An 11,511-nucleotide genomic window follows, 5' to 3' on the forward strand; every position below is an offset into this window, starting at 1 on the left:
AAGGGCAGCCCAGGCATCCCTCTTCTCCTCGCAGCGCAGCGCAGGCCGGGCCTGTTCTCGCCCAACGCCAGCCATGTCTGATGTGCCAGTGTCTGTGGCTGGTGGCTATTGAACACAAATTGCGACGAGCTGTCTAACACGTGCAATGGAATGCACCGCCTTCGAAATACGACAGGGCCATTCATCAATGCTCGCTCATGCTGCCCTTGCTTGGCGTCCATCCTAATATTGACACCCATGCCGCAGTGTAGGACAGGTTTGGAGGACAGGTTGTCAGCTAGAAGACGCTACTACTTCTGTATGCTTCTTCTCTTCCCTCTCAGCTTGCGTTGTCAACCTCCAACCAGCTGGAGTGGCAATCACTTCAACTTCAACTTTGACCGACGCCATCACATACCTTGTAATTACAGCCTGCTTCACGAGATCAACTCGTACTTGTGGGGTCAATCCTAGCTCCTCCCTTGCACCATGGACTCGCATCCATGGAGCATGTGTGGGCATAGCGTCCCTCGTAAGCTGACCCGGCTACCTGCTCCGAGTCTAGCCAAATCCCTTGAGCAAGGAGCGCTGCGAGCTGCCATCCACTAGACGCCCCAGATTCCTCTCAACAAAGGGCTCATCTGGCCCCCTGAACAGGAGCATCAACACAGCGCCCTGTGACTGGCCATTCAATGCCACGTAGGATGTTGTCGAGACGTATTGCACATCAAGATAAGCACTCAAGTCTAGGCCCAGACGATACGGGCAATTTGCCGAGCCCCTTATCGGAGAAGGCCTGGGTGGGCTGGGCTGTAGGGCTGAGAGACATCCTCCTCAGTGCATGCTGAAAAGGGCCTTTCTGACCGCTCGCCGCCCCTCACCAGAGTGCCTCAACAGTCTTGCAACATGAGGCTGGCTGCACATGTCAGCCGTCAGCGTGTCACAATTTCAACCTGGCAACACACACACAATCACACCAAGAATCAAGATCAAAGACCAGGTGGAAAAATTGCTCTGTTGTCATGATTCATGAGCCATGTAGATAAAAAACCATGGGACAACAACAGCCGTGGAGACATGAGTAAACACGGAAAGCTAGTCACTCCTCACAACTTTGGCCCAACTATCGAAGATGTCCTCCGAATCGCTTGCAGTTTTGCTATTAAATAAAGAAGAGTACCCGTGCTCCCTAGGACCATGCGCACTCGCTGCCAGCGTCGGCATGCAAATGGCATGCCTAGGGATTCGGTTGTTCAGGTATCAAGCAGGTCGTTTATTTTTGCATCATGAGCTGGACAAACTCGTTGTCTATAGTCGTGGTCAGTATTGGGAAGCTCCGCTGGCAACTTGTCGTCAGCAGTGACGGAAGAGACTCACAGTCGATTCGGCCATCACCGTCCTGGTCAGCCTCCCGGATCATCTCGTCAACCTCGTCGTCGGTAAGCTTCTCGCCGATAGAGGTCATAACGTGTCGGAGCTCAGCAGCAGAAATGAAGCCGTTGTTATCACGGTCGAAGACCTGGCGGTGAGTTAGCACGTCAAGGCTTCAGCGAAGCATGATCACACCAACCTTGAAAGCCTCGCGGATCTCCTCCTCAGAGTCGGTGTCCTTCATCTTGCGCGCCATCATGGTAAGGAACTCTTGACACTAGCGTCAGTCTTGTTTTGTCGGCCCAGGCTTGTCAAGTTCTACGCACCAGGGAAGTCGATGGTGCCGTTGTTGTCGGCGTCGACCTCGTTGATCATGTCCTGAAGCTCAGACTCGGAGGGGTTCTGGCCGAGGGAGCGCATGACGGTGCCCAGCTCCTTGGTGGTGATCTGGCCTAGAGCGAAACGTTTAGTTTACCGTCTCGAAACGATTCGCATCGACTGAAGAGCAGTATGCGCATAGAGGTTCGATGCATCATGTAATTCGGAAAAAGAATCGGGCTGAGACCGACGAGGGGCTTTGCGAGCAGGAGGGAGAATCACTCACCATCGCCATCCTTGTCCTACGCAAGAGGTTAGCGACAGCCTCGCCAGAAGATGGCCGCCCAGAGGAGCGACAGAGAGCGAGAGTAACTTACGAACAGGGAGAAGGCCTCCTTGAACTCAGAGACCTGCTCTTCGGTGAGGGAGTCGGCCTACAACGACAACTTGCGTCAGTCTCTGGTCTTGAAAACATGGCAACAAAACCATCAGCGTGAGCCCCTCTCATCAAGTCGCCGCGGGGTCAATGCCCATCGGCAGTAAGGGGAGAGGGGACAAGGCGGTAAACAACAATGGATGGCGACTACGTCGCGCAGCCAGGCGGAATGGGTAGCGCAACTCACCATGTTGGTCGTAGGTGATAACAAAAGACGTGATAGTAAAAGTGTGGGTGTCGATCGCACGAGAAGGAGGATGACTTGGACAAGTTCTGAGGTCGCGGGGTTGTCGAGCCAAGAAAGTCGGACCTTTTCGCTTCACGGGTTTGGAGCTTTCGTGGGGAGTGTCCAAGGTCAGGGGGAAATAATAGGTACCTAAGGCAAAAAAAGTACAGGACGGCTGGAGAGGGGAAAGAGAATGCACTGTATTTTGCACGGCCCGGAGGCTCTGGTGGAGGTGCTCCAGGGGCGTCGAGGGGGCTTCCAGAGAGCCTGTTCAGTGGCCGGAGCTCTGCGAAAGGGGCACATGAGGCGCCGTAGCGGCGGGGACTGCCGAAGGGGATGGCGTGTGCGGAGCCTCCAGGTTGCTAACACTGTGCGGCTCCCTCTCGTTTCCGTTTCAGCAGTTCCCTCAGCTGTCACTGCATGGAAGCTCCCGTCTGAGGTGAGCCGCCCAGGCGACAGTCGGTCGGTACGTACCTCATCTCCCAGAACGGAAGGGACACTCCTCGGAAACCCCTGTCGAATGGGACTCCATGCTGTGTCGTAATGCTCCAGTCCAGCTCCCAGCCAAAGCCAGCTACAGATACCACCAGCCTCAACCCGCATTCGACTCGGTTCGCGATCCTCGCTCATGACGACAACGACGCCTTCATTGACCGTCCCATGACGCTCCCTTGGCAACTCGCTCTGCCCGATCCAATTTCGCATTCTTGCTCACTCTGACGGTCGTTCCTATCCCCGTCTGCGTCCGCCATGTGGCGAGACCGCACTAACCTGTACGAGGGCTCCCATTGTCAACTCATCATTGTTCGCTGTCAGGGCGGAAGCTGATTCTCCTGGGCATCAGATACATCTCCTACCGGCAGTCTTACGCGCACCATCCCACCCCGCGGAGACCATATGGACCCGGCGCTTCTGCCGGCAGCGCCCTTGCCGATTCATACACCACCAGTTATGCGAACGATGACCGTCGCGGCCTTCTCTCGGCCGGCGCATTCGAAGACGATGGCGACGCCGTGATTGAGATGGACCTGCTTCCCCCTCGCTGGGCCGATGTTTCCGATGAGATCACAGACTTGCTCGCCAATATCGCTACCAAGGGTCAGAACCTCGAGAAGCTACATCAGAAGCATGTACTACCCGGCTTCAACGATGAGGACGCCAAGAGGGCGGAGGAGGCACAGATAGAGAGGCTCACGCAGGATATCACCAAGGGTTTCCATGATTGCCATCGCTGTATCCAACGGATTGAGCAGATGGTGCGCGAGTCTCAACACTCCAATACCATTACAAGGGCCGAGGAAACGATGGCCAAGAATATCCAAATCTCGCTCGCCGCAAGAGTTCAAGAAGCAAGTGCCAACTTCAGAAAGAAGCAAAGCGCATATTTAAAGAGTTTGTTACACCAGCACTCTGGCTCGTTTTTATCTAACCCTGTATCACAGAGCTTCGTGGCATGGGTGGCCTCGGTGCTCTCAGCCCTGTCGGCGAAAGATCCAGCACTCCCCAGCCGGGGTATCTCGATCCCTCACTCCAAGAATCCGATGCCGACCGCTCATTCTCTCAAACTACCCTCCAGCAAGCTACTCAACAAAGGGTGCTTCACTCTAATGATGCCGCCATCGCCCAGCGCGAGCGGGAGATCGAGGACATCGCTCAGGGCATCATTGAGCTCTCGGACCTGTTCCGCGATCTCCAGACCATGGTCATCGACCAGGGCACAATGCTCGACCGCATCGACTACAACGTCGAGCGTATGAACACCGATGTCAAGGCTGCCGAGACGGAACTCAAGGTCGCGTCGGGCTACCAGCGGAGGACGACCAAGCGAAAGATCATCCTTCTCCTAATTCTTATCATCTTTGGCATGTTCATTCTGCTGCTGATCAAGCCCAAGAAGCACGGCTAGAAGGCGTCTGGTGATTGACAATGTCAGGGATACCCGCTGCCATCCGACGCTCTGCTATTATAGCGATCTGGGGTGCTCAAGGAGGCAGCTTTTACTACACGGATGTACCAATACAATGTAAAGCAGGTCATGAGGGTCATGTCGCCGATGTACTTGGAGTCACGGTTTTTTTGTCTAATAATATTACAATGGCTAGATTCAGCTTTCGTTATGCGTTTCATGGCCGAGAGTGTGGGCTAATTAGCCTTTCATATCTCCTCATCGTCATCACCTCCGTCTTTATCATAGGTCTTCTTGAAGAGCCTGGGATAGTTCTTCCACATCCTGGGCTTCTGGTTCTCGATCTCTTTCGATAGCTGACCAACTCCAGGAAGAATCTCAGAGCCCCATGCCTCATCCACGAGACGCTTCATGTTCTCGGGTGATAGCTCCCGATTGTCCCTCGCCCTGGCTCTCGCTCGTCCAGGTAAATGTGCCACGGCAATGCGCTTGATGATGGCGCTCCGCACAATCTGCTTGTCAATGAAGACGCCCCTGTCGCGCAGCAGAGCCAAGAGGCGAACTCCATACGCCAGGTCAAAGTCTTGAGCCCCTGCTTGCTTGACCTTCATGAGGGACATTGTCGTCGGCGCCTGAGCCAACGTCTTGTCGAAACCCCATCTCAGGATTGCGCGCTGGAGGCTGTTGTCAAATATCTTTTGCACTGGGTGCTGTCTGTGTGTAAAGGGTAGATCGGCCGGTATGCGAAACACTTTTCTGACCCTCTTGGTCCGTTTTTGCCAGCCGTCATAAGTGCTCTCATCCGGCTCGGACTTGTCGCCTTTGAGCTCTTCCTCTGTGAGGCCCATCTCAGCTCTCCAAAACTCTTCAGGGAAATGGCTTCGTTTGCCTTTCTGCGGTTCTTCAACTGAGGGGTCTAGCAACAACTCCGTCTTCTCAGATTCCTTGTTTTGTATTACGCCCGGTTTAGGGGGCAGGTCTCTCCAGTGAACTGGGATCAGGCCTCCATACTCGGGGTTGTATAGTTCGCAGATCTCATAGCTCAGCTCCTCGAGCTCACTGAAGCGGCCGAGACGCCCCAGGTTGTAAAGGAGCATCTGCCAGTACCTGATAGGGATAGCGACATCGTGGCGTGCTACCCGCAAGGCAAGGTTGATGGCCCTGTCAAGTTGAGGATCTTCCTGGAGCCCGTAAAACTTTTGTTTGCTGGTCTTTGGGTGGTACCAGATATCCTTGAAAACTCGGTGTAGCAGCGCGGCCGAGTTTTTTTGCCACAGACTAACATGGGATGTGTCCATCTCATCAAGGACCAACCTCACCTTGTGGAGGTCCTCCCTGTCCAGCATTGCGCGGAGATGATTGTTGAGCTGTTTGGCATGAGAATATCTTTGCTGAGACGTGAAAACCTCCAAAGCCTCCACCTCTTGAAGAAGCCGCTCTCGCCCCCAGTCCTGCTGTCGAGCGGCGGCCGCAAGCAGTAATTGCCGTGTTTCTGGGTCGTCGAATTCATCAGGGTGAATGTCACAATGTAACAGATCCCTAAGCAAGTCATCATTGCCTCCTTGAGCAAAGGACACGATGGCTTTGCAGTAAAGTTTGGGGGCAATGGCAATCCTCAGCTTCTGAAGCTGGGTGAGGCGGTCTAATACGCCACGAGCGTCGTCTTCTCGAAGGGCAACAGACTGCAGAGAGAGTGGCCCAATGGTCCGCAAGCCAAGCTTATGCATGAGATTGATCGCAAACTCTGAAGAAGTCCAGGAGCTTGCAAACCATCGAGCTGTGAACTTGTCGCTGTATATGCCCTTGGGTTGGTCTGATTTGGAGTCCTTGGATGTCGAATCTGCCAGGGCGCCTTGATCGCTACCATCTGGCCCGAGGAGTTTCAGCTCCTCTTGAGTAAGACCAATTGTGGGAAAGTATCGTGAAGCAAAGTGGAGGAATGGTTTCGACTTTGACGACGTCGGATGATCGTTGAAAAGAATGAACCTTTTCCTCCAGACGCGAGCCGGATGGGATTGACCCGAGTCAAAGAGAGCCGGCACAACGTAGTCGTACAGCTCACGAAATGGACTGAAGATATACATCCTCGTCAGGGTTCTCTGAATCTCAGGAGAGAAATCAATGACGAAGCCGGTCAGGAGAGCACCGAAGCTATCCAGGTCAGGACGAAAGCCCGGCATCAGCTTCAGGTGCCAACGAGACGCAGCGTCATAGTCGCTCTGGCTGAGGTAAAAGTGAACCACCTTCATGTACAGCTCGGGCCAATTGAAGTCATATTCGTCGCGAAGCTGTTGAGCAAATGCGAAGAGTTCCTCCATTCGATCTGCGTTTGTTAACGCTGCTTTCAAAATATTGTCACGCAGAAACTCTGCTCGAGGTTCAGTTATAACGTGCACCTCTCCGGCCTTTCGGAGCTCCTTGAACATCTCCCATACGCCTTTGTCCCCATGACTGTGACGAGTTGTTACGATTCGACGCTCCCAGTCAGAAACCTCGTCCAGCACAGTGTTGTGCGCAGACAGACTCAAGTTTCCGTTCCCACGAAGCCGTATACCCAAAGGCGTAGGTACTCTCGCCTCGCGTGACCCCAATGCTCCATCCTCATGGCGTATTCTCAGCGACCCCGACGTTGTCGACCTCCATTTCCTCTGCGTTGTTGCATTCTCAGCAGCCGAAGAGCATGTGATGCAATTTAGCAAGCTTAGTGTCGCTAATGGGGGCACGAGAGCCGGACACCGGGATCGGAGTCGAACGGCGATACTCAAGGACCGGGGGCTTGAGACGGACGAAATTTGTGCTGGTGTCGGTGCATCCGGGAAGCGTTGAATGCGCTTCAGCATTCGATACATAGCCGGTAGTCGGGTTAACCAGCTCCAGTTGGATTCACATCACCGCATTGGGACATGTAAAGGTCGTAGCAGCAAAAGCATAGAAGTTCGCAACGTCGAGAATTCGGCATGGATATCCAAATCTTCAACCCGGAGAGCTACATGACTTTTTGATTCGCGCATCAGTGACCTCGCTCGCGGTAATGGATGCATGGGTCGCGCTAGCACGTGCCCACCAACGGGAACGCTGAAAGCTATGCTGAGTCATGCTCTGCTTCCGGCTCCAATCAGGTTATGGCCTCATTTCTTCTACCGAACATCGACATCCTCCGTTCACCACTCAACCACCCCACACGATACCAACCATCGGAATCTCCCACGCCTCTCAATAAACCTCTTTCAAAATGGGGTACGTGCAATTGATCCCTAGCTGACTCTCGCGGTGACCAGATTCGCCTCCTTCGATCCCAATGGCCATTGCCGAGCCCGGACAGCACCGAACATCACATCATACGAGAATCCGTCACTGACATTCTCGCAGCCTCGTCGACGCTAAGAACCAGGTGCCTCAGCACCAGCGATTCTACCAGAACGCCTACAAGAACCACACCCGTCTGTGGAAGATTGTACGACCCGAATTGATCATCTCGTTTCCCGCCGACCTTCCCGCTGACCGAGCCGATAGAACCCCCGCAGCCGCGTCTTCCTCACTCCCTACCTCATCCTCCTCTGGGGTACCTTCGGCGGTGAGTTTCCTACATTGAATCCGAGACATGCGTTGGAGTTTGGAACCCCGGTGCTGACCAACATGCAGCCAGCGTCTACGGTGCCGGCCGCAAGGTCCTTGGCTACAACTCCTACTTCTAAAGGATGGAGCTTGGTCAACTTGTCCTATAGCTTGCGAGACGATGGATGGTCAATGTGACTAGTAGAGTGTGTCAATAGATGGAGATGGACCCAATATGATATCCCCACGGAGCTGTCATCGTTTCACTGTGTTCTGCTGGTGCTCTGAACCGTGTTCATCTATTCACACGTGATTGCCATTAAACCTGGACTCCTAAATTCTAGAATACAGCACGGGAAAAGCCGGGAACCGGCGTATATCAACGATGGTGTCTAGTGCTCTGCACCGACCAGCAACTGTCCGTTGAAAGATTGGGGGATTGACAGGCAAGCGAGCTCACTCTAGTAGCCCGTGGCGCCAGGCGCCTTCTCGTCCTTGCGCAGGCTCACGAGCAGCTCACGGAAGCGCTCCTTGCCGGATCCAGAGGCACCACCCTTGGTACCCTTGCCGCTGACATCCACCAGCTTGGCGATACGGTCCCAGCTGGTGCCGCCAGAAACGGTGTCCTCCTGGTTGGCCAGGAACTCCTCAGCCTCCTTTCGTGTCTGGGCGATACCCTTCTCCTTCTTGTTGTTATAGTTGTCATAAAAGTCGTCGATGTTTTGCTGGGCCTCCTTGATCGTCTCCTCTCGCTGGGCAGCAAATTGTTCGACACGCTTCGCAATCTGGGCATCTCGTCGTTCGCGCCACTCCTTGATAACCTCAGGCTCCTCCTCTTCCTCAGCGTAAGCCTGGTATCCTGAGTTGTAGCTGACAGAAGGTCCGGTGATGGCGGTTCCGCCGGGCGCAAGTCCAGTACCCTGTATCCGTACACGTATCAGCATCTGCATCCACGGCTTCTTTGGAAGGGGCAACTCACCGCATCAGGCTGAGTCAAGTCAGGGAACTGAGACTCGAATGTTGACTGCTCATTGCCGCCGGAACCGAGGAGATCGCCTTCGGCATCGACAAAGGCAGCAGCGTCATCGTTGGTCGCGAACTGGTCAGCATCGTCTCCGAGAAGAGCCTTCTCGCGGGCGAGGAAGTCATCAGTCGAGGGATCGGCGGATGGGTCCTTGATATCGGTTTGCGCTTGATCATTTCACATTAGCTCCCAGCTCTCTCATACTCCATCGTCATGGACTCACCCCCGAATCAAAGTCCTCGAGAGATGGGAATCGGTCGGCCATTTTATCGATGCGCGAGGGTTTTGTTTTGTCGAAGAAGATGTGCGCAGTTGCAGGAGGGTGAAGGTAAGATGGTAACGAGCGAGGCGACGACGTCAGGGATTCACTGCTGTTGTTGTTGCGATCCTCCTATTCAGGTACCGCCTGCCAAATAGGCCATCCTAGCTGATGATGTGGAATCTGCCGGGCGGTGAGTGGTCTTGTTCCAAAAGAAGCTTAGCTGGTGGGTCTGTAATATTCGATAACACCATATGCTCACATGAAACCATGCATATAGAAGCTATTTTCGCATTAGCGGATGTTTATTTGGATACTTGCCCAAGCTCCTGTTCTATAAACTCTCCTGGTTTTACCAGAGAAAACTTCACTTCATCGCACAACTCAGTCACGCATCACTTTCAGTCGTACGGCAAACATTCTCAGGTCAAGCGCAGCGCAACCCGTTCCAACTGGTGCTGTTTTCGTGAGGGAGTCGGTTGGCGCGAGCTCTGAACAATCTCCCTGCAAGTAGCTGTCGTAGACGATTCAAGTGGTACCACAGCAACGACTCCAAGTTGGCTCTTAAATTGATACCCTACGCCACCTCTTTTATTCGCTTGAGGCTGCGCTTCTCTCCACCCTCATCCGTTTCTGTTCCTCGCTGCAAGGAGGACTAGCGCAGTCAACATGGCTTACAATGATGATTCTGTGCTGGCGCGGCTCTCATCGCTCACTGAGACCCACGACAGCATTGCCACTGCTGCCCAATGGATCATGTTTCATCGGTATGTCTGCTTGCTTGACGGCTTGGATGAGAAACAATGGACTAATGCAAGTCTGTAGGAGGCATGCAGACCGTACAGTCCAGCTCTGGTTGCAACGCCTCAAGGACTCATCCAGCACCAAGAGGTTAAGCTTGATCTACCTTGCGAACGGTATGTTTGACATGGGTCATTATGAGGTTTCCAACAACAGCTAACAACCATTCAACAGAGGTGGCCCAGCAGTCCAAGATCCGACATAAGGATGACTTTATCATAGCCTTTGCTCCAATCATCGCGGAAGCTGTGTCTATCGCGTACAAGGGTGCTCCCGCTGAGCTCCAAGCGAAACTCAAGCGCGTGGTGGATGTTTGGAAGGACCGGACAATTTTTGAATCGCCCATCCAGGCCGCTGTTGAGGCTCGTATCGAAGGTCAGTTGTACGAAAACAACCCAGCAGAGTGAGTGCTAATCTGTGGGGTAGAGCTTGACAAAGCTCGCGGTACAGCCAAATCCAGTTTTGGGGGCTCTCCCTTTGGTGGTGGTGGTGGTGGTGCAGCTCCCATTCCAGCCGAGTTTGCACCGCTGGTGACTGCTCATCAGACTGTCACCAAGCTGAGCATCCCCTTGAAGGCCACGGTCGCGTCAGCAGACCAAGAGTACGAGAAGCAAACCAACTCTTCAACCCCAGTTCCTTCGGCCCCTGTCTACGCTGCTCGTCTCAATGGTCTCCTCAAAACCCTTGCCAATGCCGAGAGTGCAGTTGCCGAGTGTGTGAAGGCACGAGAGGACCTCATCTCTGGCTTGGAGAAGCTGCTTGGTGCCAATCGTGCTGCATTGGAACAAGACAAGACTGCCGCGGCCCAGTTGACGTCTCGAAAGACGGAGATTGAGGAGAAGAAACATGCGGTGGAGGTGGGCATCATGCGAGCCTTGGGTCCGGCGGACAGCAACGGCACTCCAGGAGAGGGAGAGGGTTCTGGCACACCACCAGAGCCTGACAGGCCGGAGATGGAAGCACTTACTCCCCCTCCTATGGAACCCTTCGGCGCGCCTACCCCTGAGGCATTGACTCCGGAGGGTAACCCGCCTGCTGCAGCTACTACAGCTGAGGATGAAGCGCCATCCTACCAGTCGCTGCCAATCTCAACTAATGGATCCAACAAGCGGCGTCGGGTCGACGATGGTGACGACTTTCCGGATTTGGGAGGAGATGACGGCATTGATGCTGACGTTGCTGAAATGCTCAAGGAGGAGTCCAAGTCATGATCCAGCATCAGTTCAGGGGAAGTCAGCGTTATGACTCCAAGTTCCTTTTGAAGCTCAGTTGGAGGACACTAATGGGCAATACACGGGTTTCTTGGCAAGATTTACTGTATTCTTAATATCCCGACAAGGACAAATTTCCTATTTTCCAAGAAATGGAGGAAGATTGGATCCGTTGTGGTTCATGGTTATGGAGGTATGGCCGTTGTAAAGTAGTCTGTGGTGGGGTATCCTGGGTCAGAAATTGAGTTGAAGCACAAAGTGCTTGCCGTATAATGGACCAATTTTCTATCCACGCATTGACTGAAAGACCCATTGACGAAAGCGGAACAATTGAAACATGTAATATCCAGTCAATGCCGCCTTCAGTCGGAGTTATACCCTTCACGTTCGGGCAGAAACCGAGTTCATTCGGTCAGTCGGATCGG

At 53.7% G+C, this 11,511-nt stretch overlaps 6 protein-coding genes across 6 annotated transcripts; 3 read left to right on the forward strand and 3 right to left on the reverse strand.

The window, feature by feature from the left end:
- Window positions 1-1,252: 1,252 nt before the first annotated feature.
- Window positions 1,253-2,960, reverse strand: MRS44_014626 (uncharacterized protein; the record flags this gene model as incomplete). Its single annotated transcript, XM_065618486.1, has 9 exons — window positions 1,253-1,287; window positions 1,357-1,498; window positions 1,550-1,620; window positions 1,677-1,802; window positions 1,955-1,970; window positions 2,046-2,102; window positions 2,292-2,421; window positions 2,481-2,692; window positions 2,805-2,960. The coding sequence occupies 9 exons, from the start codon at window positions 2,958-2,960 to the stop codon at window positions 1,253-1,255; spliced, it is 945 nt and encodes a 314-aa protein (XP_065474558.1).
- Window positions 2,961-3,080: 120 nt separating this feature from the next.
- MRS44_014627 (uncharacterized protein) lies at window positions 3,081-4,236 on the forward strand (the record flags this gene model as incomplete). Its single annotated transcript, XM_046282355.2, has 3 exons — window positions 3,081-3,103; window positions 3,175-3,722; window positions 3,773-4,236. 3 exons carry the CDS (start codon window positions 3,081-3,083, stop codon window positions 4,234-4,236), a joined length of 1,035 nt encoding a protein of 344 aa, XP_046127714.1.
- A 248-nt stretch (window positions 4,237-4,484) lies between these two features.
- Window positions 4,485-7,085, reverse strand: MRS44_014628 (uncharacterized protein; the record flags this gene model as incomplete). The annotated part of the gene is made up of 1 exon (XM_046284620.2): window positions 4,485-7,085. The coding sequence occupies one exon, from the start codon at window positions 7,083-7,085 to the stop codon at window positions 4,485-4,487; it is 2,601 nt and encodes an 866-aa protein (XP_046127715.1).
- A 383-nt stretch (window positions 7,086-7,468) lies between these two features.
- On the forward strand, window positions 7,469-7,931 carry MRS44_014629 (uncharacterized protein; the record flags this gene model as incomplete). Its single annotated transcript, XM_046277199.2, has 4 exons — window positions 7,469-7,473; window positions 7,606-7,690; window positions 7,750-7,810; window positions 7,879-7,931. The coding sequence occupies 4 exons, from the start codon at window positions 7,469-7,471 to the stop codon at window positions 7,929-7,931; spliced, it is 204 nt and encodes a 67-aa protein (XP_046127716.1).
- Window positions 7,932-8,252: 321 nt separating this feature from the next.
- Window positions 8,253-9,080, reverse strand: MRS44_014630 (uncharacterized protein; the record flags this gene model as incomplete). Its single annotated transcript, XM_065618487.1, has 3 exons — window positions 8,253-8,711; window positions 8,771-8,965; window positions 9,039-9,080. 3 exons carry the CDS (start codon window positions 9,078-9,080, stop codon window positions 8,253-8,255), a joined length of 696 nt encoding a protein of 231 aa, XP_065474559.1.
- Window positions 9,081-9,743: 663 nt separating this feature from the next.
- On the forward strand, window positions 9,744-11,086 carry MRS44_014631 (uncharacterized protein; the record flags this gene model as incomplete). The annotated part of the gene is made up of 4 exons (XM_046271404.2): window positions 9,744-9,841; window positions 9,900-9,991; window positions 10,050-10,250; window positions 10,302-11,086. 4 exons carry the CDS (start codon window positions 9,744-9,746, stop codon window positions 11,084-11,086), a joined length of 1,176 nt encoding a protein of 391 aa, XP_046127718.2.
- Between the last annotated feature and the right edge of the window lie 425 nt (window positions 11,087-11,511).

The sequence above is a fragment of the Fusarium solani genome, assembly GCF_023522795.1.
Source record: "Fusarium solani strain SB1 chromosome Unknown bctg00000010, whole genome shotgun sequence".
Lineage (NCBI taxonomy): Eukaryota > Fungi > Ascomycota > Sordariomycetes > Hypocreales > Nectriaceae > Fusarium > Fusarium solani.